A 25,071-nucleotide genomic window follows, 5' to 3' on the forward strand; every position below is an offset into this window, starting at 1 on the left:
GAGAAAAAAAGATGAGTGAAACAGAGCCCCTGGCCTCGAGGAATTAATATTCTGGAGTAAGGTCAGCAAACTTTCTCTTAAATGTCCAGATAGTAAATACTTAGGGCTTTACGGGGCATAGGTTCTCTGTTGCAAGTACTCAGTTCTGTCATTGTAGTAAGGAAGCAGCTATAGACAATATGCAAAAGGATGAGCATGGCTGTGTTCCAATAAAGCTTTATTTACAAGATTGTGGACATAAACAACACGGACCTACTGTTATAGCACAGGGAAGTGTCTTCAATATCTTATAATAACCTATAATGGAAAAGAATCTGAAAAAGAATATATATATATATATATATATATGAATCACTTTGCTATACACCTGAAACTAACACAACATTGTAAATTAACTATACTTCAATTAAAAAAAAAAAAAAAGATCTGGCCGTCAGGCCCTGGTTTGCTGACCCTCTGTCCTAGAAGACATAGGTACTTAGATTGAGCTAAGTCTGGACCAGGCAGGGTCAGCACCAAGGGCTAAGGCCTGTGAAGAACAGAGGATGGGGAGATGAGAAGAGGATGAGATGGGCTGTGACCCTCACAGGAGAAATGGGTTAGGGAGGTGGGAGTGCTGTGCTGGGTGAGGTAAAGGAGAGCAAACCAAGGCCAGGAGGAAGAGATGCATGGCTTGATGTTGAAGCAGGCGATGGCTGGTGTAACTAGGGATCAGTTGTCCCAGACCTGCACTAAACAGTCCACATACTGGCAAAGACCTTTCGCTCTTGGGAGATCTGATTGAACAGCCTGGATCCCACCTCAGAATTTCTGCCAGTTCCTGTGGATTGCCTCCCCCAGCTGATCTCTTGGAAGATTGTCTCCATTCCACCCTCACCCTGAACACGGAAGCCTATTTCCTTGATGGCTTCCAAGAGAAACCCACTCACAGCAAGCATTTCCAATTTTTTAGTAGCTTTTGTGGCAGTTTATGGTGATGTCACCGGGAGGGATGCGTTGCACATCACGTGTCCCCTGCCTTGCTTGTCCCGCCCACTTCCTTTCCCTCTTTTTCTCTTTTTGATGGGACCAAGCAATTATTTCCTTTATCTTCTGCAAGACATACAGGTTCTCCTAGGACTTCAGCCTCTGGCCCAAGTAGCTTATTAAGGAATTCTCCTACCAGAAACAACTCTCTCATCCTAACAGAAATTCTGGTGTTCCCATTACCCTAACAGACGGTGGCTTCCCAGAAATATGCTACTACCCACTGCTCAGCCCACAACCCACCTCCCACCCCCAACTGCATAGCTTTGGTCCCGGCTCTATTACTTTCTCAAAGGAGAGTGAGGGTGGGGCAGCCCTCTGTAGCCTCCGTGTTGGACAGACCTTGGCTTGAATCTCACCTTTGCATTCACCTGCTATGTGTTTTCAGGCCAGTGACTCAGTCTCCCTGAGCCTGATTTATTGTTCTGTGAAATAGACTTGACACCGCTCTCCTCGTTGGGTGGTTGTGAAAATTCAGGAAAAGAACCTGCTTGCCAAGCTCGGTCCTAGTTAGTGTGGGGCTAATGCTAGTTGTCTTTTCCTGCCTTCATTTCCTCCTCTAAGTCCCAAATTGGGGGTATAAACTTGCATCTGGGTTTCTTTCACTCATTTATATCTTTGTTATTGCGCTACGTGTCTCTTGATAGAGGAAGTTTAGCCATTTGCCTTGAACTTGTGGCTTCTGGATTGACAGCTGGGAGGGACTTGATCAGTAGTTGGTTTGATAATAGTCGAGACCATCCACTTCGTTTTGGCTTGTCAGCCAAATTTGGGAAAGAATGAGTGTGGTGTCTGCATGCCTGTTTTTTCCAGCCCCGACTGGGAGGTGACTTGTAAGGACCCTTCATTGCGGAAATAAATTCAGTACGTGTGCTGAATGAAGGGAGTATATGCATGCTGGGTGAGCAGGGAAGAATAACATTCTGATTGAGTTATGTGTCCCATTTTTCATTATGCCTGGAGGCAATGGCTATGCCCTCAGAACTCCTGGGTGTGATTAGTATCATGAGCGCGTTTGGCTGACCAGATTTTACCCTGATCACGTGGAGAATCTATATATTTTTATTTTAATCATTTGGTTTGGGTGCCTGGACACTTTATTTCCTTTTAATACTTTATAAAGAATTAAGTTCTAAAAGTTCTATGCAAGGGTGACGAAACATGGCTTGAATGACTTCCGGGACTGCCTCTTGCTCCCAGACTGAGTGAGGTAACCCACTTTGCCATCCAGAGTTCCATAAGCATTCTCCTATGGCAGTGTTTTCACACTTTGCTGTTACTTCTGCTCTATGGTCTGTCTCACCCATAAGACTTAGGACCCCTTAAAGGCATAGATTTCATATCTATTACTGTATCTCCAGCACCTGGGAAAGGACTCAGAAGAGTCAGAAATGTTGGAGAGATGGGATGGGATCTGATGGATGGAGGAATAGACACTACATGTTGTGGTGGTTTTAGGATTCCAAGGAGAAACATCACCAAATAACTTTAAGCCTCAATCATATTCCTGGTTACTGTACCTCCAGAATTCATTATTCAAGATGACAGAGATCCCCTGGAACAACACTTAATAAGCTTTGGCATGTGTAAGTGTGCGCTAAAACCTCCAAGCTGGTTCGTGAGCGTGCCTGGTTTCCACATTATATCTCATAGCCCTGCACACGGGTGAGAAGCTTCTTGACTGCTTTTCACCGTCATTCATGTGGAGAGCCCTTTGAGTCTTACAGAAACAGAGCAGATGTTGCCAGGAGTGTCTGAGTCATCACGGCAGACAGTGAGAGCTGTGTATTATCTGGGCTGCCTCCAGTGAGCCTGGTGAGGTGGACAAGACACACAGGCCAAAGCCTGCCTTGCACGGGGCCCTGGTTCACAGAGGAACAGAGGGAGCTTGCCAGCGATCTGCAGTCAGCCTGGATGGGGCCGTGGGAAGCATCTTACAGTCCGTGGGTACTTTGGAACGCACAGGGCCCCAAGAAGCGCAGCTTTTCCTCCCTCTATAAAATCGGGGCAGGGAGAGCATTTAGGGTACCCCCCCCCCCGGCCCCATTCTGCTTATGGGACAATTCCATCAGGACTGGGTACAGCGATCCCTTGCTTTAAGAAAGCCCAATATTAGTAGGGGGATGAAAGTGAATCTGTATGCAGATACTTTTGCAAAATGCTCTCCCATCATTGCTCCTTTGCTCCTTATAGCGAAGGAAGAGAGCTTCGGTCACCATCTCCGTTTAGTGAAGTACATGGGTTAAGAGCATGGACTTTAGTGTTCAGATTCTTGCTCTGTTGCTTCCTAGCCATGACCTTGGGCAAGTTGCTAACATCTCTGAGCTGCAGTAAACCCACTTCATGAGATGCTTATGTGTGAATTAATGACATCATTAGTTAAATGAATTCGGTAAATGAAATTATTTAGTGCACTTTGCACAGTCCCTGGCACTTGGTTAGCACTCAGTAAATGGTAGTTAGGGATGTTAGTTTTAGTTTTACTTATGAATAAGCTGGAGTTTAACTAAACTAAATGACTAGGTCAAGGTTACCAGGCTATTAAGTTGGACTTGCCCCCATCCACAGAGTCCTGTGTTTGCGCGATTCTTAGGGTGGTGTGAGTTGCACAGAGCAGAATAAAACAATTACCTTGCCGTTCTCTCCACCTCATCATGATTCTCTTGTTTTTAAAAGATGTCTTAGCTTTACAGCAGAGTTACTAGATTCCTCTAAATGAGTGCTTCGCTTACAAAAACTCAATCTACCCCCAACTTGTCACAGCCAGGCCTGTTGTATAAAACAAAACAGACACCTGAAGGAAATTGCTTCCCGATTTGGATGAATAAAGCTGATGAGCAGTCCTTAGGGACATTTTCTACCTCGGCGTATGTCTTTTTTTTTTTTTTTTTTTTTTTTTCCAGAAGAAAAATTCTGTTTTTCCATTAAGGAGACAACTGTCAGGTGAAAAGGCTCAGAAGTCTGGTAGAGCTGGGTGTAGATCAGTGACGGTCACGAAGCCCCGGAATTATTTGATCTATCTGATACCACGTGTCTGCATACTTGGCAGAATCAGGATAAATGACTGCTTTTTTTCCCTCCTGTTCCTGCACTTTTGGCATAATACAATCATAGATAGTGAATAATAGTCCAATTCAGCTCTCAGTTTCTGCATTGATTCCCCTGGAGAAATACAATAAGTTAGTTCTTTGGTTGGCTGCTGATTTTGATTGGCAGAAAAAATAACAGCAGCAAGATTTCATTTTGCCAGCATCCTAAATTCTGAAGAACAAAAACCATACTTAAGTTATTGCCCGGCTGTTTGGCATCCCCATTTTTTAAAAAGAGTCTCCTGGAGAGAAAAATTCTCTTTTTTCTCCTGGAAGGAGTTAAAGGTCAGAGAATTTCGCTGTAGCATCTCTGAAAGCTGTTGATGGAAGACTTGATGAAAATACCGTTATCTTGTACCAGAAGAGGAGCACGTACTTTGAGAGTCCAGTTGAGGGTCTCGTCTTCAGGCGGGTAGACTGGGAGTGTAGCTGAAATGTGTAGACTTCGAAATAAAGTTGCCTGGCACTAATCTGTTTGATCTTGAGGTACCTAAAGCCTCGCGCCTCAGTTTCTTCATACCTATCTCATTGGATTTTTAATGCAAAAGAAAAAAGTCAATACAATGAAAGTGCTTTCTAGCACAGTGTCTGCACAAAGTGCAGGCTCTGTCAGTGTTGGCTGTTATTCTTATTAATATAGGATTATTAAAGTTGTTACAGGTTTTTTTCTTCCATAGAAACCTTTTGTCAAATAAAATCTTACTTGTAAAGAGAGCTGCTCTGGTAGAAGTGGAGCAGAGCAGGTTGGGTCAACTCCCCTTTTCCACAGTTGCTGCGAACACTCCCTTCCCCACCTCACCCCGCCTCCTTGGCCATGGAGCCCGGGAAGCTCCCACCTTCCAGTGCTGTCGTGGGCCCTTGACCTCTCCTTGTCCACAGAGCAGACCTGAGTCATGGGCCTGCCCTGACAGGTGTTGCTTTAATCCTTTTTGATGGTTCACTGTCAGTGGGTGAAAAAAATCAAAGGGAAAGGAAGACACCTCAGTAAGAAGGTTTCTTCCACTTTCACCTTTCCCCAGATCCTCTCTTCTCCAAGCTGAACGTCTCCTTCATTTCGGCCACTCCTTGCTGAGAATAGTTCACGGTCATCCTCAGATTCTAGTCCTTATCCTGGGCAAGTTAAAAATTTTTCAGCAGGACTTCCCTGGTGGCGCAGTGGTTAAGAATTCACCTGCCAATGCAGGGGACACGGGTTCGAGCCCTGGTCCGGGAAGATCCCACATGCCGCGGAGCAGCTAAGCCCGTGCGCCACAACTACTGAGCCTGTGCTCTAGAGCCGGCGAGCCACAACTACTGAGCCCACGTGCCACAACTACTGAAGCCCGCGTGCCTAGAGACCGTGCTCCGCAACAAGAGAAGCCATCGCAATAAGCCTGCGCACCGCAACGAAGAGTAACCCCTGCTTGCCACAACTACAGAAAGCCGGATTGCAGCAGTGAAGACCCAACGCAGCCATAAATAAATACGTAAATAAATAGATAGGTAGATAGGTAGATAGATAGATAGATAGATAGGTAGATAGATAGATAGATAGATAGATGTTCTCAGCGTGTTGTAGTAAGACACGAATTCTTTAATACCTGGATGACAGTCACCTGGGGAGCTAGTCAGACCTCCAGCTGCTTGGCTCCATCCCCAGAGATTCTGAACTGGGAGGTTTGGGGGCAGGGCCAGCAAAGCTACTTTATTTAACGAGCCCCAGAGTCCTAAGTTTAGTAACAGCTGTGCCGTTTACTGATTGGGAGACCTTGGAGAAGTCATTACCTGCCCAAGGATCTGTTCCCTTTTGAGGAAATGAGTGACTTAAAGTAGAGGATCTCTAAGAAGCCTTTCCAGGTCCAAAATTCTAAAGATTTCACCATTCTAGCTCTGGTCTGAGCTGTGCGCAACAGGGCAAGATCCTTACCTCCCTTCTTCTAAATGTCATTCCTGTGTTCATACAGTCCAAGATCACATCAGTTTTCATGGCTGCCATGTGTCAGGACTGAGTCACAGTGAGCCTGTTGATAGAAATCTTTTTATAGACATCCCCCTGCACAGCCATGACTGCTGCTTCCTGTTTTCATGTAGCTTTTTGGCTTTAGTACAGAGCCTTATCCTAATCCTTTTGAAATGAAAGGGAACAGGTAGATGTTAAGGATATTTAGTGTTCAAAATGCATATCATGAAAGCATTCCACAATCTACTAGATTATAACTTCCCAGGGGAAAAAAAGGTGCATCTTCTTCCTTCTCCTTTGCATAGCTCTCCTGATTAGTGACTATTACCTGTTAGACAGCAGTCTTATCTGCTTTGGGTTACATTCCCATTTTCTGCCCCCCTCCATTAGGACAGTTTACCAGAATGCATCCTATGATAGGCTGTTTCCTTAAGCTATCCCATAAAATCAATTCTATGGCAAAAAATAGGTTTGGGATTCATACTATCCCATTATCATTTTGGATATTCCCAGTGCAAGTGAGCATGTTAAAGGCTCTGAGAAGTCCTGCAGGCAAGAAAACTGACTACTCTTTAGCCCTCTGTTTTCTAAATTTACCTGAGCCTGGAACCCCTTCTCTCTGTTACTGCCTGTTTGTATTGTCTAATAGAAGGCATTCTTGTTTAACACTGGTTTGGAAGCTCCTATTTTGGAGTGCCCATCCCTTGCCCAAAAGAGAAAACAAGAAGACTGGGCTGGTATCTTAGGCGAAGAGAGTCTATAGCATTCCTTAACCAGCTCCATCTTAGGGGGATGTATTTATAATAGTGTACAACCATTGCACTCTGCCAAAGAGCTGTTAGCTGTGGACGGTGACCTCCTGTGAGAATGAGATTTGCCCCCCTGTAAAGTGTTTATCACCTCTGTGAAATTTCATACACCCTTGAAGCAAGGGAGAAAGTTTTCTATGGCCAGTTTTGTACTTATAGCCATATACGGTACAAGATAGAGAAATGGCTTGACCAGTTAAAACAAAAGCTTTCTCTTCAAACATATTGCTTGGGATTTTGAACAAGTAAGTTCGAGAGAGAGGAAAGAGTTGTTTTGACGGTGATAAGCCTTCAAGAAATGAAAGGTGAAGAATAGGACCGCTTTTTATTGTTAAAGGTATCTTCCTTCAGGTGTCAGCAGTCAAATGATGTGTCTCCTTACCCAACAGAGTGGGAGCATTTACCAATATGTATAGGACACTTTTTGATGTAAAGGGTGTATGGGAGGGAGGGAGGGAAAGATTTTAAGAATTCTCTTTCTAAGGTGTTATTACCAGGTCAATCATAAGCCCAGCTGTATACTAATATTTCAGGCAAGTTAACCTTTGTTTAGTTTCCCCAGTTCTTTATGGCATTAAGTAGGATTGGAAAACGTACCTTGTAAAGCTGGAGAAAATGTAGTGACAACTATGTAGGAAAATGGTACTCTCTTCTTTTACTGCCTTTTAGCTCCATCTAGAGCAACAAATGACCTCATTACCCATAGTTTCACTTGGTTTTATCCAAAATAAGCCACGGAAGAGAAAGAATTACCTTGAAATTACATTCCGCACATTCATTTTTGGTCACGCCCTCATAAGGTACTGGCGTGTTTATACGTAATCTTTTTGATGACCCAGTATAGCAAAATTCTCACCATTCATAGCAGGAAACGCATTAAAATCATCACCAAGGATTCTAGTCTTCTGAGTTCACTTAGTTGTAAAGAGAACAACTGGCACGATTAGCCAAGAGGGACAAGCCAGGCACACCTGATTTTAATTTTGAACCATATGGAGGGATCCAGTGTGGGTAATAGTTGTTATTTGTTTATTGATTTCTGGTCACCTGTCAGTGCATCACTTTCACTAAGGGAAATGAGCCAGTCTTGAAAGGCCAAAGGCACGGATTTCCAACAAGCATATCTGGGACCTAGTGCATCAGCCATTCTTGTGAGTAAGCTAAGTGTGACCACTAACTACAACGCAGGGCAGCAAATGTCAGGACCCCAGAGAAGGCCTGGCAGAGGCTTCCGTCTCTTTAGATGAAAAGAGATGGCTTCTGGTTTGGGGGTTCGGGAGGTTTCCTAGAAGAAACGGCATGAAAGGTAGACTGGGGGGGGTGAAAGTCAGGTAGGGATGTGAGGCAATGAGGGGGGCAAGGAAGCATCCCAGTTGGAAGAAACAGCTTGACCAAAGAGTCAGTGATGGCCAATTTAAGGAAGAAAAAGCCTAGTGGTGTAATTTGCTTCCCTGCTTGAGTTTCTTAAAAAGGATCACTATTCCTTTGAAGCAGATATTTTTTCAAGCTAGAATAAAATAATACTAATAAATTAATATTCGAAACTATGTAATTTCATGTGATTCATTAACATCAAAGATAAACTTTAGTTTAACAAACATTTATTGAGCCCTTATTGTGTGCCAGACCCTGTGCTAAGCACTGGAAATAAAGTAGTAAAACCCTCACCTGTTTAGGCTGTGTGGTCAGAATTCGGTTACTTGCAGCCAAAGACAATCTTTTTCTTTCTTTTTTTTTTTTTTTTCATTGTGAACATTCCTCCCTTACCCCAGCCCATGGCAACCACCCTTCTACTTTCTGTCTCTATGAATTTGATTACTCAAGGGACCTCTTATAAGTGGAATCAAACAATATCTGCCTTTCATGACTGGCTTGTTTCACTTAGCATAATGTCTTCAAGGTTCATCCATATTGTAGCAAGTGTCAGAATTTCCTTCCTTTTGAAGGCTGAATTAATACTCCATTGTGTGTGCATGCGTGTGTATGTGTTTGTGTGTGTGTATACATATATATACACCACACTTAACTTATTCATTCATTTACCCAAACAGTATCTATTGTTTAACCATTGATGGACACTTGGGTTGCTTCCACCTTTTGGCTATTGTGAATAATGTTGCTATGAACGTGGGTGTACAAATATCTGTTCAGGTCCCTGCTTTCACTTCTTTTGGGTATATACCCAGGAGTGGAATTGATAGATCATATTCTACGTTTAATTTTTTGAGGAATTGCCATTCTGTTTTCCACAATGGCTGCATAATCTTCTATTCCCACAGTAGTACACAAAGGTTCCAGTTTCTCCACATCCTCACAAACACTTGTTATTTTCTGTTTTGTTTTGTTTTTAATAATATCCATCCTAATTTGTATGAAGTGGTATCTCATTGTGGTTTTTGATTTGCATTCCCTGGTGAGTAGTGACATTGAACGTCTTTCTGTGTGTGTATTGGTCATTTGTATATCTTCTTTGGAGAAACGTCTATTCAAGTCCTTTACCCATTTTTCAATCAGGTTGTTGTTGAATTATATGAGTTCTTTATATGTTCAAGTCCTTATCAGATGCATGATTTGCAAGTATTATCTTCCGTAGTTTGTTTTTTCATTCTGTTGATTATGTCCTTTGATGTACAAGTTTTTAACTTTGATGAAGTCCAACTTACCTATTTTTTTTTTTTTTTTTGCTCATGCTTTTTGTGTCATATCCAAGAAATCACTTCCAAACCCAGTGTCATGAAGTTTTTGCCCCGTGTTTTCTTGTAAGAGTTTTATAGTTTTAACTCTTACATTTAGGTCTTTGATTCATCTTAGGTTAATTTTTGTATGGTATAAGGTAAGAATCCAACTTCATTTTTTTGCACATGGATATCCAGTTTTCCCAGCACATTTGTTGAAAAGACCGTCTTTACCCCACTGAATATTCTTGAAAATTATTTGACCATATATGCAAAGGTTTATATCTGGCCTCTCTCGTTCATTGATCTATATGACTGTCTTTGCCAGCATCACAATGATTTGATTACCGTAGCTTTGTAGTAAGTTTTGAATCAGGAAGTATGAGACCTCCAAGTTTGTTCTTTTTCAAGATTGTTTTGGCTATTCAGAGTCCCTTGAGATTCCATCTAAATTTTTGTATGGATTTTTCTATTTCAACAAAAACATCATTGGGATTTTGATAGGGACTGACTTAACAGAGCAACTTTAAAGAAAATATTTGTTTATATAAATCATCATTCTTATTCTAACTTGGATGTTTTAGGAGCCTATGGAGTTGTAGACACAAAATGATCCTTAGAGAATATGAATCCAAAGCCCAGCTCCCTCTACACCATGCCCTTTCCCTTTCTGTACACTTTTCTTGGTACTTCTCCTGACGCCCCCTCTCCATCTTTCTGTACCTCCAAGGATCCTCTCAAAGAAGGAGTTGGAGAGAAACTATGTTTAAGCCCATGCCCTTAATTTTAGACATTGATCACAACAGTGTTGAGAAGGCGCCTCGGGCCAGGCTCCAGGAATCCTGAAGAACCACTAAGTGGATTGAGTGAGGTTCATTTACGTGCCCCTCTGTGGTCCGGTGGCTAACATGGTTGTAAAGAAACTGACCTGAGTAACTCTGGAAACAGTCTCCAGCCTGTATGGCTAGAGTCCATGAACCTACAAAAAAACCACAAAAAACAAAAACAAAAAACTGGTTTCAATTGTCCGAACAAATTTGAATGCTCAAGATTGATACCTTGACAAATTATAGGAAATTGTAAACATTTTCCCAGGCCCAATTATCAGGCCTTTTCCTGAAGGTGATGGAGAGGATTTAGGCAAGAACCATCCCCAGGGCAGGTTTAAAATCACAGTAGGGTGACGAGCTGAGGTCAGCTGGCCTCACTGCCTGGGTGCCTGCTGCCATCCGGACCAGACCACCAATGTCTCCCTAAGTAGGAAGCTGGGGACAGAAGGGGCCGGGGACAAGTGCTGGCCCTCTTGGAAGTAGAGAGGAAGAAATGCTTATTTATCTGCCTTGGACAGTATTTCCATTTAGAAAATATTTTGGTTACTGTCAGGGAAGGTTGAGGCTGGTTGCCAGAAAAACCAAACTTTTCCCCTCCCCACAGGAGGATTAATGCTCTCTCTAAACTCTTAAAAAAAACAAAAAAGCCTTTTCTCTTCTTCAAAGGCCTCCTGTTTCTGCAGTATTTCAAATGAGACTTTTCCTTTTTGCAGTGGTTTGTCAGTTGGTGGTGCGTGAACCTGGCAAGCTGGCCTTTTAAAGCCGAGATGTTCAGGCTGCAGGGTGTGGTCCACGGGTGGGTCATAAAATCCGTTCAGGGCCCCTGTGATCAGCATTTTAAAAAATGGACTAGGGCAAAATATACCAGTGTCTATTACATACAGTAAGTCTTGATATTTTTAATTTTACATATGGATATTTGGGATGTTTATTGGGCATGATGTAATGTGTTATCCTTACTATGTTTAGTAATCTGAAACTTAAGACCGTTATTCTTAAAATTACCTTTGGCTAAACAAAGGCCTGGTCATGTTCCCAGATCTGGCCAAGTCTCAGCAAAATGTCGTGCTAAACAAATACATATAAATAAATAAAGCTATAAAAGTAGCCATTTCAGATGAGTTTTTTTTTGTTTTTTTTTTTTGGCTGTGTTGGGTCTTCGTTTCTGTGCGAGGGCTTTCTCTAGTTGCGGCGAGCGGGGGCCACTCTTCATCGCGGTGCGCGGGCCTCTCACTATCGCGGCCTCTCTTGTTGCGGAGCACAGGCTCCAGACGCGCAGGCTCAGTAGGTGTGGCTCACGGGCCCAGTTGCTCCGCGGCATGTGGGATCTTCCCAGACCAGGGCTCGAACCCGTGTCCCCTGCATTGGCAGGCAGACCCTCAACCACTGCGCCACCAGGGAAGCCCCTCAGATTAGTTTTTGAACCTAGTCCTTATTTGGGCCTTCTGATTTAATTTCTCTTGGGTTGATTGCATTTTCCAAAAGAATAAATTGAGTATAAAACAAGTATTATTAAAATACTTATGTATTTTACATATAAAATAAGTATTTCTGATTTAATGGAACAGTGTTTCCCCAACTTTAGTCTTTCACAAACTTTCTGCGTGATTTTTGCCACATCGGTGAACTGCTTGTGTTTTTATTTGTTTCATATTTTCCTTAAATCAACTCAAATTACATCTACTGTCTGTGAAACTGTTGATTTATATATGGGCTGCTTATCTTTTCTGATATGCAATAAAATAAATACGTAACTTTTCAAATATAAAAATGTTTATCCACGTGCCATCAAAAATGTTCATCTCACCTCTTCACCCCACATACCATTATTGGGAGAACACTGGTAGTCAGAACATTCCTTTTGTGCTTTCCTCCTTTTGCTCTCTCAGATTCCTTTGTTCCAACAAAGGTTCCTATACCTGAGAAAAGAAACTAGAGCTGTTAGTTATTAGAGAGAGAAGTGTTCTTAATTTTAAAGAACTCCCCCTGCCCTCCCTCCCACACATTTACTTTCATAGAATACTAGCATTTTTGAATTCACAAGCAGCTCATTCAAGGTACTAGCTACCTTGACCCAGCCAGTTTTCTGCATTTATTGGTAAGCATCTTAAGAGAACCATGGAGGGGGTATGATTGACATTAAAGAAACACCTGTATGTCGCAGCACAGGGAAACTCACTTGTTTAGCGAGTGGACTTAGTTGCGTTCTTGGGGCCCAGCCTCACAGGGTCTCTTGGAGACTCGCTGAGCTTTGAATGGAAACAGAGCTGAAAGGATTCTAGAGAAAAAGCTTATCCTCTTTCTTACAAATGGGGCGACGGAGGCCCAGAGGGGCAAAGTGGTATACCTGGGGTCACACCTTCAACTGGTGTAAAACTTGAGGCTTGGCCTGCCTCCCCACATCCCTCCTGCATTTATCTCACTATCTCAGAAGGCTGGTAAGGAAAGTCTCATGCTGGGAATCACAGAAGCCTTGTATTAGAAATGGCTGCTTTCCACTTCAACCAAGATCTGAGATCACTGATGTGATACCCTAGGGATGACAGAAACATGTCAAGTTCACCTGGACAAGACCACTCATGACCTGGAGCCCCTTCACTGTTAAGGGGTTTTCTGGCTATGACATAATGTCAAAGTATTGATGATCTGATTCTCAGGTGCCCTGTAGCCCTACTCAGGGAACTTCTGTTCTAGAAACCAAATTCAGAATCATCTGCCAGGACTACTCTTACAGCTGTAATGAGTAGCCTTGAAATGTCCCCATGATCCTGTAACCAGGGGAGCCCAGGCAAAATGCCAAGTAGAAATTCTGAAGCTCTCTGAGTCCTGATCCTGAGTTTGGACTGAAAAGTTTTAATAAAACCCTAATGACTAATCACAAATTTTGAGTCTCTCTTGCCTTAAATGTGACTTGCAAAGGTCAAAACTACCAACCAACAATTCAGAAACCATTTACTATTTTCTATGCTCTGGCAGGCTTTGGGACACAAGGGTGAATGGGGGTGGGGGTCATCTCTGCCCTGGAGGAATTTACAAACCAGTGGAATAACAATGAAGCTTTCCCAGACTCCCTGGGGAGAATTAGGAGATCCCAATGCTTGGGTCTCCTGGGACCATGTACAGCCCTCTAAAGCCTTGACATTGTTTCTGTGCTCTGTTTTGAGGTCCGCTGCCCCTTTGGGCAGTGAGTTCCTAGAGGGCAGGGGCCGTATCTTACTCAACTCTGTATTCCCAGTGCCTGGTGTAAGTAGGTGGCCCTCCAAATGCTTTTATAAAAAGGAAGGCATGGACAGTGTCCTGGGAAAACAGAGTAGGGAGAAATACCAGGTGATGTGATGCAAACGAGGGGGTTTGCATCGTTCAGCTCGAGGGTCTCAGGTAGCTTGACAAAGGAGGAAGGCACGTGAGCTGGGGTTTGCAAGACAGGGAAGAGTTTCTGGGAGCTGTTTGGGGAACGGCCTGAGGAATGCCTGTGTGTCCGCCGTGGCTACACTGCGTGGGCCCCTTCCCTGCACCTGGCACCTTCCCTAAAGGAGACACACACCTTTGGTTGGTCTGCACATTTCTCTTAGACAAGCCAGGCATCTGTTTAGCTCTGGATCTGTCCTTAGCTAGTTAGTAACAACTGATTTCTAGCTGTGTGTGTTAAGGTTTAAAAACACACAGAAACGCTAGGCAGGGGCATTTCTTGTCCAAACGATTTCAGGCGGGCTTTATAAGAGTTCCAAGGAATGTGTGGGAGCAGAGAAGTGACACTGATCCATGTCTGTCTCCTCAGCAGGGAGTATGCCTGAAACTCCTTTAGGAACGAGGGGCGTACCTCTGGTCGTGATTTGTTGCAGCTCCTATAAGCACATTGCCCCCAAAGCCCCTTTTTCTTTAGGGCTTCTTTGCTACCAAATGATAAGATGTATTTATTAATTACATTAGTTATCATCTGTTCCTCGCTGCCAGAGTGTAACCTCCGTGAAGGCAGGGGTCTCGGCACTGTCACTGAGGCATCCCAAGTGCCTAGAGAATGTGTGGCATATACTAGGCACTCACTGAATATTGATATGAATGAATGTATTGAATGAACGAATGAATGAATACTTCGGCCCCAGATCCGAGCCCAAGTAAAGGGAAGGACAGTTGTCCTGAGAGAGTGGAACTCGGGACTGGAGGGTCACCAGTATTTCCTCCAGGGCGCTGGCCTCTGTGGCATAGGCTGCCTCCTTTCCAGTGGCTGGGCTGGTTTGTCCCCCACCACGGGTATCGTGAATATACCCAAGCAATAGAAAAGGCGATGCCCCAGAAGTACTCTAGTCATTTAAGTGGCTGTTGTTCAGATGTGTTCTTTCTCACAGGAGGTAGCTGTGACGCAGTCCCAAAGAACACTGTGTCGGGAGACCTGGGTCCAAAGCCCAGATTTGTCCATTTCCAGCGATGTGATCGAGGAGCAGTCATTTGCCCTCTCTGAGCCTTAGTCTTGTCAAATGGGGGCAGTAACCCCCTTCACAACGTGCCTAGTGCCGCACCTTGTGACACCCAGGAAGCCCTCCATGAGCAGCGTCGCACCCGAGGAGGCCCTCTGAAAGGCCAGTAGTGTGGGTGGGTTCTGTGAGCCTGTTTCCCAGGCAGTCCCCGGCTCTCCCCAGGAAAAGATCCAGCAACGCCCCTTGAGTTTTGTTAGGGAGGATCATGCGGCAGCCCCTGCTCCAAACCCAAATCCCCAGTGAGTCAGGAAGATGTATGTGTTTTCAAACATTGGGAGGTCTGCGTTGGATCACCCTGGAGCCGTGGCTTCCCGGAGCAGCTGAGAGTGAAGGGAAGCAGTTCCTCTGCCGGGAGCTCTCCCGGCTCGTGTCCCACAAGGGGCTGCCTTCACTCGGCTTTGGCGGCCGTTGACTTTTAAATCATAAAAAGCCGCTCTATATACAGTTTACTCTGTTGCTAGAAGGCGGCAGAACATAGGTATTTAAAAAGGGGGAAAAAAAAAAAAAAAAGAACAGAAGAAGCAGCCGTTAATCCCGCCAGGCTTCTGGGCGCTGGAGGAGTTGCGGATGACAAAAGTTAATTAGAAACATGAGCAGTTTAACCGAAAACACTTGTGACAATTGGAAGGACAGCCTTTCGGGTTGGAGAAGTTTTCCTGGGGAATCGTTGCGGAAGAAAGTGGCTGCCGCTGGGTGAGTCGTGTCATCGTGACTCTGCAGGCACAGACGTGCTCTTTGGGGCCGAGGCACCGCATCCTGTCTGCACCGGGCGGGCGCGGCCGTGGGTGGGTGTGGGCGCTGGGCTCAGCCATGTCCCTGCCACCTTCCCTCTGACAGCTGCCCTGACGTCGGGGACGGAGCTGCGTGGCTCCGAGTGCTGCCTGAGGAAGGGCGCTGCAGGGTTCATGTCTGCGGTCTGGGCCACCTCGGTGCCTAGCGGAGCACCAGTTTGGAACCCGCCCTTCTCAGAATAATTCCAGTTCTAGTTTGGAAATATTTTGAAGCTTTTCTGAGAAAAGAGTCTGGCCGGGGAACTACTCCCCGACCGCCAAGGGGGAAACCTTGACTTTCAGATAACCTGCACATTTTCCTGCTTACGGTGAAGGCTTGTGCCCAGTTCATACTCTTAAGCTCAAAAGCCTTTTTTATTTTAACTCTAACTTGCGTTGTGTTCGTAACTCTTTAAAAGTGCCAACGTAGGAAAAACGTATTTGCTTTGATGGGATTTAGCAACTTTTGTGGGTAATTCTTCTTCTGTAAAGATTATACTTGGTTTCTCTTTTTCTGGATTTATTTTTTTTTTTTTTTTGGTCTGTTCTGTTTTAATGTCTCTGCTACATTGTTTTCTTAAAGTTGGATGATTCTCAATTGTTTGGCTTAACTAGGAAACGGGGTTGTGGGTTGAGTCATTCAAAACAGGAGATGTTTCCTACGTCATTCCTACACCATCATAGTGGTGATGCGGATTTTTGTTTTCCCGTAAACATATGTGCTTAATAGTGCCTTGTGCATGTTGATGTTAAGATCAGCATGCATTCACACAGCATACAACAAAAGGTGACAAGGGGGGGATGTGAATAGCGCGTGAATAGGAGAAAGTCAAGGTAGAGTTTAAATTGAACCATAGGTAACGCATGAAGCAGGTAATGGAGCTGCGCGGCATCTGGGTTGGAGCGACTGGCCGTGTAGCCGTGGCCGATGCCCCCTCGTGATCAGTGCAGATCCATGGGTGTGATTCAGGTCTCCTTCTCTTCCCTGTCTCTGCAGAGCCTTTGGCGAGTCCGGCCCCCTCCCACCCCGGAATGAGCGAAGATGCACCTGCTGCTCTGGAGGGCGGCGGCTGCGCCCCCGGTAATTGCGGCGCCTCCTCGGCCATCCCCCAGCCCGGCACGGCCTCCAAGCCCTGGCGCAGCAAGTCGGTCAGTGTGAAGCACAGCGCCACGGCTGCCACGCTCTCGGTCAAGCCTCCTGCACCCGAGGCCCCCAGGCCCACCCCCGAAGCCCTGAAGCCAGCCCCCAACAATCAGAGGTCCATGCTGGAAAAACTGAAACTTTTCAACAGCAAGGGGGCTTCCAAGGTGGGTGAGGGCCCGGGGTCACGGGACACAAGCTGCGAGCGGCTGGAGATCCTGCCCAGCTTCGAAGAGAGCGAAGAGATGGAGGCCGGCGGTCGCCCACTGTCCGCGGCGGGCCCCACCTCCAATAGCCCCAAGATCGCGCTCAAGGGCATTGCCCAGAGAACTTTCAGCCGGGCGCTGACCAACAAGAAGAGTTCCCCGAAAGGCAGCGAGAAGGAAAAGGAGAAACAGCAGCGGGAGAAGGAGAAGGAGAAAAGCAAGGACCTCGCCAAGAGAGCCTCGGTGACAGAGAGGCCGGACCTCAAGGAGGGGCCGAGAGAAGACCTCAGCGGGGTGGCGGTGACCGAGGTGCCAAAAAAGTCCTCCAAGATCGCCAGCTTCATCCCCAAAGGGGGGAAGCTCAACAGTGCCAAGAAGGAGGCCCCGGCCCCTTCCCACAGCGGGATACCAAAACCAGGAGTGAAGAGCATGCCCGGGAAATCCCCAAGTGCCCCCGCGCCTTCCAAGGATGGGGAGCGGAGCCGGGGTGGGAAGCCGAGCTCGGGGCTCCCCCAGCAGAAGCCCCAGCTGGACGGCAGACACTCCAGTTCCTCCTCCAGCCTGGCGTCCTCGGAAGGCAAAGCCCCAGGAGGGACCACCCTGAATCACAGCATCAGCAGCCAGACTGTCAGTGGGTCCGTCGGGACCGCCCAGACCACGGGAAGCAATACTGTCAGCGTCCAGCTACCTCAGCCCCAGCAATACAGCCACCCCAACACTGCCACGGTGGCGCCTTTCCTGTACAGGTAGGAGCGGCTGCCCCCCTGCCCTGCCGGGGCCCGTGGCCAAAGGAGCCTTGCTGGTGGATTCTGGGTCTCTGAGGGTAGGGGTCGGGACTGCTACCCGGGAACATTGAGGCAGACAGCTCAGGTGCCGCGTGATCAGTGTGCTTCAGGGATGGTTAATTCAGCAGGGCTGGGGGGAGGTCAGGAAGCTAAAGAGTGGAAGTAAAATGTGAGCTGATCCTGGGATGAGGAGGAGCGGCCCAGGCACATGGGGACCCAGGGGCTTTGCAGAGGCGGCGGCAGCATGAGCAGGAGCTAGGAGGGTGGTTTGCTGTCACTCGACAGGCTCCAACATCAGTCCTAAAGCATCCCGAATGTACTTTAAACAATGAAAACCACAAAACCACCTTGCTGAGTAACGGAGACTTCTCACAGAGGTGCTTATCTTAAAATTCCAGATCCTCATGGTTTCTTACCCCATCACACGTATTAAATATTTTTTCTTTTCTTTTTTCTTTAAATTAAAAAAAAATTTTTTTTTGGCTGTGTGGTGTGGCTTACAGGTTCCCAACCAGGGATTGAACCTGGGCCATGGCAGTGAAAGCCCAGAACCCTAACCACTAGGCCACCAGGGAATTCCTTAAATATATTTTCGGTCCCTGCTCTGTGCTGGGATTTCTCGAATGGAGAACAGGATGAGGAATAAGGGTAGCCGTAAGGAGGGACTGGTTCTAGAAGAACCAAAGAACCCGGGTGGTATTTGGGGAGACAAGCCTGGGTGTTTGCGTCTGTCCGTTATCGGTCCCTCGGTCTGTCTGTCTCTGATGGCACATCCGTAGCACCACGGGAGACCACGTGGAGCCAGGTGCTGTGTCTGGGTGGTTCTGGCCTACGAGAGCCTCTGGCTGCACCACACACCTGTACAGGCTGGAGGACACTGGCTCCGGGTGATGCTGGATGCGTGGGATGAGTCCTCTCCGGGCAGATGCGAGCCTCTCAGCCCTGCTCTTGGGGGTTCCCAGAACCTTGTTCACAGCGCTCGACTCGATCCCGTGCTCGAGATGTGCAGGGCAGTGGGCCACACTGCACAGCTGAGCGATAACTAATACCTCTCCACAGCACAAGGGGACCGATGGTTGAAGGTCACAGTCTGGGCACTTACTTCACAGTTTCTACCCTAAGTATATACACAATCACACCTGTACACACACACTCATACACCTATAGTGTGGATGCACATCAGGGACAGTCACACGTAAGGACACAAGTACACATTCATACATAAAATGCAAATACACATATTCACACGTGTTATTTACATACCTGTTCATATGCACAGACTCAGGCCCATGCTTTCAGCTTCCCCTGTTTACATGGTTCCCCAAAGAATTAGATATTTCCTCTATTTCTGCCTGAGGTGAGTTCTAGTAGGTTCTGTCAGCATTCCTGCCAAGAGCTGATAGAAAGTCTGGTTCAAGCGATTGATTTCAGAGTCAAGCCCGCAGCATCCAGCCTGTGAGGGAATGTCAGGCCTTCTGAGGAGAAGCTCTTTCCTTTTCGTTGCTTACCGACCCCTTCAGTGAGGGTCACGCCAGACCTTTTTAGTGGGAGGCGGTCATCTTTGTATTCAATCAAGTCATCAGCTCAGCTAACAGTCCTGAGAAGGGTGCCAAGGCTTAGATAATGACTCAGCACTTGTCTCCATGCTCAGCTTTTTATAAACCATAGAGGCAACTGAATTGCTTGCCGTGAAATTTTTATCATGGCAGTCACACGAATAGTCTTGAGGTGATGCATATTCGAGCGACTGTTCCCAGATTCTTGATCTGCATTTTCAGAATTAAAATACGTGACAGTCTGATTACCATCAATCTCTCACCCCTGCTCCTTTTTTTTCTGGCTGTAATTATTTGAACGATTCTAAAACGTTTAACCTTCTTTAAAAATATTTCAAGATTTTTCAATGAGAGGAAAAACTCTTAATGATCAAGAGCAAATGTCTGACAAATACGAGGAAGGAGAAAACGTCACATCTGTCTGTCCAGCTGCGTTTTAGTGTTTACGCTCACCCTGTGTGATGTCCTTCTGGCTCCTCTGAGGTGCCTTTCCTCTAGGTGAGCCAGGTAGGAGGAGGGAAAGAAGAGCACTGGGATAGGAGTCAGATGCCTGGACTCTGCCTTTTATTCGCTTGTGAGCCCCTGGGTGGCCTTGGGACCTGGCTGCAGGCATAGCTGTTGAGTATGCACCGCGTGAGTGCAGAGACCCAGCTCATTTAATCATTCTCACAACTCCATGAGCTGGCTACCCTTTCTATCCCTGTTCTGAAGGTGAGCAAACTGAGGCCTAGAGTATTTAAGTAACTTGCTGTAGGTCAAAGAGCTGAGAGCCAGAAAGCTAGTGTCTAAAGCCAAGTCTGTCCCTTTAAGAGGGGCCAAGTGCTTAACCACGAAACTGTCTGACTCTAAATCACCGCCTCGCTTTGAGCCTCATCTGTAAAGTGAGGAGATGGGGCTAGATTAGAGGATTTTAGGAAATGGTTTAGGCTCCCTTTGTGCTCTGAGATGCTCTCTCTCAAGTTTATAGCTCACTGTATATGCCTTACAGCGCTTCCCCCCGAACCTCTCCACGTTAGTGATGGTACCAAGGGAAGAAAAGGAAGATAAATCACTTTTGAAAAATAACTCTGAGTAAATCATAGTTACCGATTCAGAAGGCACACTGGACACCTCTGTTGCTTTACACTTGACTGCTTTTATGTTGTCTCACCTGTGATTTTTGTGGCAGCCAGGAGAGGTCGCTGTCGTAATCTCCGCTTGAGGGCCAGACGCTCAACGAGGTGCAGTGACTTACTGAGATGTGCGTGGCCATCAAGTTACGGACTCCACGCTGCAGCCAGCTCAGCGTTCAGACTCCGAGTCTAATGTTCCTTCTAGCACCCAGCATCGTTCTAGACTTAAAAACTTCTCATTTATCCGTTCAGCACACCCTGCCTGAGCGCCTGCTTGGCATGTGACTGGGGAAGGCTTCCAGGCCAAGATGACATGGGGACTGTGCCTGAAAGGTAGATTAGGAGCAAACTAAGGAAGAAAGAGGAAAAGAGCCTTTAGGCAGAGGACACAATGACTACAAAGAAGAAACTGTTAAGGACAGGGTATGATCTGGGAATGGAGAGGAGCCACATGTGGGTGGAGCACAGGGCAGGGCTGTGTGTAAAGGGCAGGAGTGGCAAGAGACAGGGCTGGAAAGGAAGGAAGGAAGAATCCCACGATGTAGGGCACCTTCTATCACAATTAGGACTTTAGACCTTATTCTGTGGGCAACGGGAAACCATCGGAGCCCTTTAATCAGAAGGTGACAGGATCACATCAGCATCACCGAGATCAGTGCAGGACAGAATGGGGAGTGGACCACACCTAGGAACAGTCTAGAACAGAAGTCACGGTTCACGTGCCTGCTTGGCTCCACAAAGGTAATACAAAGGAGTGGTTCAGGGTGAGTGGGACTCTGGTAGAGGGAACCCCACGCCTCTCTAGAGGGGGCCGCCACCACATGTCACCAGCAGGTGGCGCCCCGCAAGAACGTGAGCTCAGTCCTTCCAGACTTGTTTTTACTGGGAGAAGGCAGAAATCCAGAATTTTTTTGAAATCTCCCAATTTTTAAATGTGGAAATGAATTCAGAAGCTTTAAAAAAAAATACTGTGGAGACCAATAAGAATCAGTCTGTGGGCTGGTTTCTATACATGGCTGTCGCTGGCAACCTCTAGTCTGGAGGCAGCGTACCTGTTCACAAAGTGCTTCTAGGGCCTGGGCAGAGTTGGCGAGAGCTTGGATTCTGGTCAAGGGAAGGAGAGAAACACTGAGAGCATGAAAATCCTTTAAAGGTCGAGATGGCAGGCATGGGGAACCGATGGTATCGGTAGGAGGGCAAAGGGGGGAGCATGGATGGATGATGTGGGGTTATCAGTACACATCCGCCACAGTCTGTTTTAGACAGTTCACATTGCTGGCAAACACTTTCTTCACAGGGAGTGAAATCTGGTTGAATCAGCTCAGGATGCTAACAAATTAGTAACGTTACACCCATGGTTATGTGTCTGAGTATAATTATATGTTTGCCTGGCACGCCAAAATAAGCAGAGGTAATTGTGGCAAGAGCACATGACATGAAGCAGTTGCCTCGATTTGCTTGACAAAAAAGGGCATGGAGAAGGTTTGGGGAAGTACGGATTTCAGTCAGGTGTTGAAATAATGATCAATGAGACCTTTCATCTCAGAAGCTCTGAGCTCTGAATCAGACCTAGAGGACAAACACACCTGCCTGGCACCCACTCCTGACTGGTTGTACGGTCATCTTTCCAGAGACGGCTGTGTCAGGAGGATCTGGGGGGGCGCCCTGGGGGCTGTCAGTGGAGTCATGGAGTCATCTTCATGCTTGGCTTGCTGGCATCGCTGGTTACTTAGAAGTGGCTCTTTTTGGCACATGTTAAACGATCCAAACCATCCAGTACTCGCCAGCATTTTTCTGGCTACACCTAGCTCCCCGAAGGGGATGCAGAGACGCGTCCTCCAGTGAAGGATTGCAGACCCTCCATTTGGGTGATGAATATTTCATCTTTTACAGCTCGGTGGCTCTGTCTGTTTCTAGGACCTTGCTCCACGTGCACCAGTGAATTATTTAGCATCCGTCTGCTGGTCTGCTCTGTTCTAAAGCTTCTTGCCGAAGGAGGGGATAGTCGGGGCTGTGGTCGGGACACGGTGGTCCGGATGTGCTAGTTACCCCTTGTGACGAGTGTGTCTGCTCTGGTTTGTGTGTGAAGGTCCCAGACAGACACCGAAGGGAATGTTACTGCCGAGTCCAGCTCAGGGGGTGTGACCGTGGAGCCCAGCCACTACACCAAGAGTGGACAGCCTGCCCTGGAGGAACTCACTGGTGAGTTTGGCGCCTGGAAATTCCGTGTCTCTTGGTGGTGAGGCCTCCCGTGCAACCGTCTGCTGGAAGGTCCCGAACCCAGCTTGATGTGAAGTTGCTTCACTGTTGCCTTGATTGATGAGCCAAACAAACTGAATGTCTGTCTTACTGCCTTCCTTCTCTTTCTTCTCCTTCTCTCATGATCTACTCCCTCCTCCTCAGAAATGTAAATAAGTCTTTTACCTGTTGGCCATTCTGTTTTAAGGTATGCTCCTCTTCACTCATGTAGGGGCTCTGGGCTGCTCGGATACTTCACTTTGAATCTCCTTGTTCACTCTTCAGATAGAGTTGCCTTCCAAAAAGACTTGGAACTCTAAAATGTATCGACTTTTTCAAATTTCCTTTAAGAAGCACTGATTGAAAGTTGTTCTGAGCACCCTGGGAACAGTTGGAAAGAAGATTTCAACATGCTTCTTTTACCAAAAACAAAAACAAAAACAAAATCTAAATTTTATTTAAATATAACCCAGACAAGGATGATTAAAGGGATATTATATCACATAAAAACATAAAATCTGCAATTGTCATATAGTTAATTCCACAAATATTTATTAGTGTTATACTGTCACATTCTTAATTTAAAGAAAAAAAGGTAGCATCAGAATTAGAATTCCTACTGCAGTGTATTCCGAGCTACCACCTTCTCTGTCCCTTGTCCCCCGTTCCCAGCGCTGTGCCCTGGGTTCCAGCAACTTCTAACCAGGGAAGGGAGTGGTAAACCACATATTTAGCAGTGGCTGAGTTATTCTTCGCATATCTTACCACTTCCAGAGTTGGGTTAAAAATTGAATCCATGTTTAAAATCCATTTATTAGACTAAATATCCATGACCCCACCATATTAATAGCCACATTACAGCTGTGGAGTTGGTCTGCAGCCCACATGATCGACTCTCATACCCGTTTGACCATTAGCTCTGAGTGTTAATTTTAGAGGATCTGAGTGACTTCACTCTTTCCTTCTGGTTCTGCTGCCTGGGCACAGTGATGGGGCAGAGAGGTTTCAGGCCACTTGTAGGTGATCCATCTTACAGTGGTTTAGGGCCCCATTTAGTGGTTTGGGATTGATTTTATGTTTCCTTCTCTCCCAGGTTTTAGCCCCCCTGCATATGAGGACATGGATAGTGCAGGAAAAGGGCCAGCTCTCAGGAGAAGGGTGTGGAGTTTAATTACTACTCAGGTCTCCACACACATTCCAGATTGTGTTCGTATGTGCACGCATCAAAAGAGCCAGGCTGGTGATTCAGAGGCCGGCATGGGTCAGATGTGTGACTCGTGGAGGAGTGTGGAGTCGTGGCAGACATTGGGGCTCAGTGAAATTCACATCTGAAAAGCAAAAGCGGCAGCCGGAAAACATTCCACATAACAGTTAAATTTCACAGGGACAGATGGCAGCCTGTGATCTTTTCACTCCTTTATCTTTTTCTCCCCATGTCTCCTGCGCATCAGGACAGTAAACCAGGTGAGAGGTCAGAAAGCCTGAGATGCTGTCGGTTTGGGGACCAGAACCGTGCAGCCGGTCATGCCTGATCAAGCACCCTTTGGTGTAAAGTCAAACGATGTTAGTTGCTAAGGAAAATATCTGAATCAGGGTGACTTGTCTTTACATTCAAGTAGTGGAACTCACATGGGCACCTGTAACACATGCGGCCGTACAGTTAAGAATTTTATGGAGACACTACATAGTAGCTTGTATGTATGAGGTTGAATTCAGCTTATGTGCAGCCGATCCCTTGAAATGACAACAAACGGGTGTATTTAGGAATGGACATTTATGATACTATTTGATCAATTGCTTAGTTCCTCCCCCTTACTTATGCAAGTAGGTGGATTTTCCCATGGTGCTCTGTCATTTACGTAGCGTTACACGTGAGTCCTGCATCTCAGATTGTAACGTTAGAAGGAACAACGTCCGCTTATCATCCAGTCCATGAATCCCTTCCATCATTCATTGATGAATTGTCTTTCAGTCTCTGCTGGAATACTTCTTGTGATGGAAAGTCTATTCCTTCACGAGGCAGCCCTTCCATATTTTATTGGCGATAAGTAGTAATAGAGTCTTTTATCCTTACCTTTCTAAATCACTGGGTATAATCCAACCTCACGGACAATTTCCATTCTTTTCCATGTAGCAGCGTGTCCCTTAGCCTCCCTCTTCCAAGTAAAAATCCCCGGTTCCGTCCATGTTCCTCATGGAACACCCTGACATCCTCACCTCTGCTCTATTTGGTCAGAATATGGTGTTCTCTCCATCATGGCCAGTGGCTTGAGGGAGGACTGCCCTTGGTAGATGCAAGAGAGCCACAGGTAGACATGGAATAGTTCATTCAGTTTTTAATTTCTCTGTATACGGGCTTTAAGGCCCCAGCCATTTCCACCAGGGCACGGCTGTGTGTTTATTTTGTTCAGGCTATGGGT

The 25,071-nt window shown here is 46.2% G+C and overlaps 1 protein-coding gene across 13 annotated transcripts in view; it reads left to right on the plus strand.

Moving 5' to 3' along the window:
- Positions 1–25,071, plus strand: part of NAV2 (neuron navigator 2) — a 411,390-nt gene that overhangs the window by 210,220 nt on the left and 176,099 nt on the right. For all 13 annotated transcript variants that reach the window (XR_009504671.1, XM_059931256.1, XM_059931258.1 and 10 more), the window contains 2 exons: positions 16,611–17,706; positions 22,503–22,615. Coding sequence is in view for 12 of the 13 variants with exons in the window: in XM_059931256.1 (XP_059787239.1) it covers positions 16,611–17,706; positions 22,503–22,615 (1,209 nt within the window). In the remaining variant the exon portion in view is untranslated. The remainder of the gene's footprint in view (positions 1–16,610; positions 17,707–22,502; positions 22,616–25,071) is intronic.

This window comes from Balaenoptera ricei, chromosome 8, assembly GCF_028023285.1.
Source record: "Balaenoptera ricei isolate mBalRic1 chromosome 8, mBalRic1.hap2, whole genome shotgun sequence".
In the NCBI taxonomy this organism is placed as follows: Eukaryota; Metazoa; Chordata; class Mammalia; order Artiodactyla; family Balaenopteridae; genus Balaenoptera; species Balaenoptera ricei.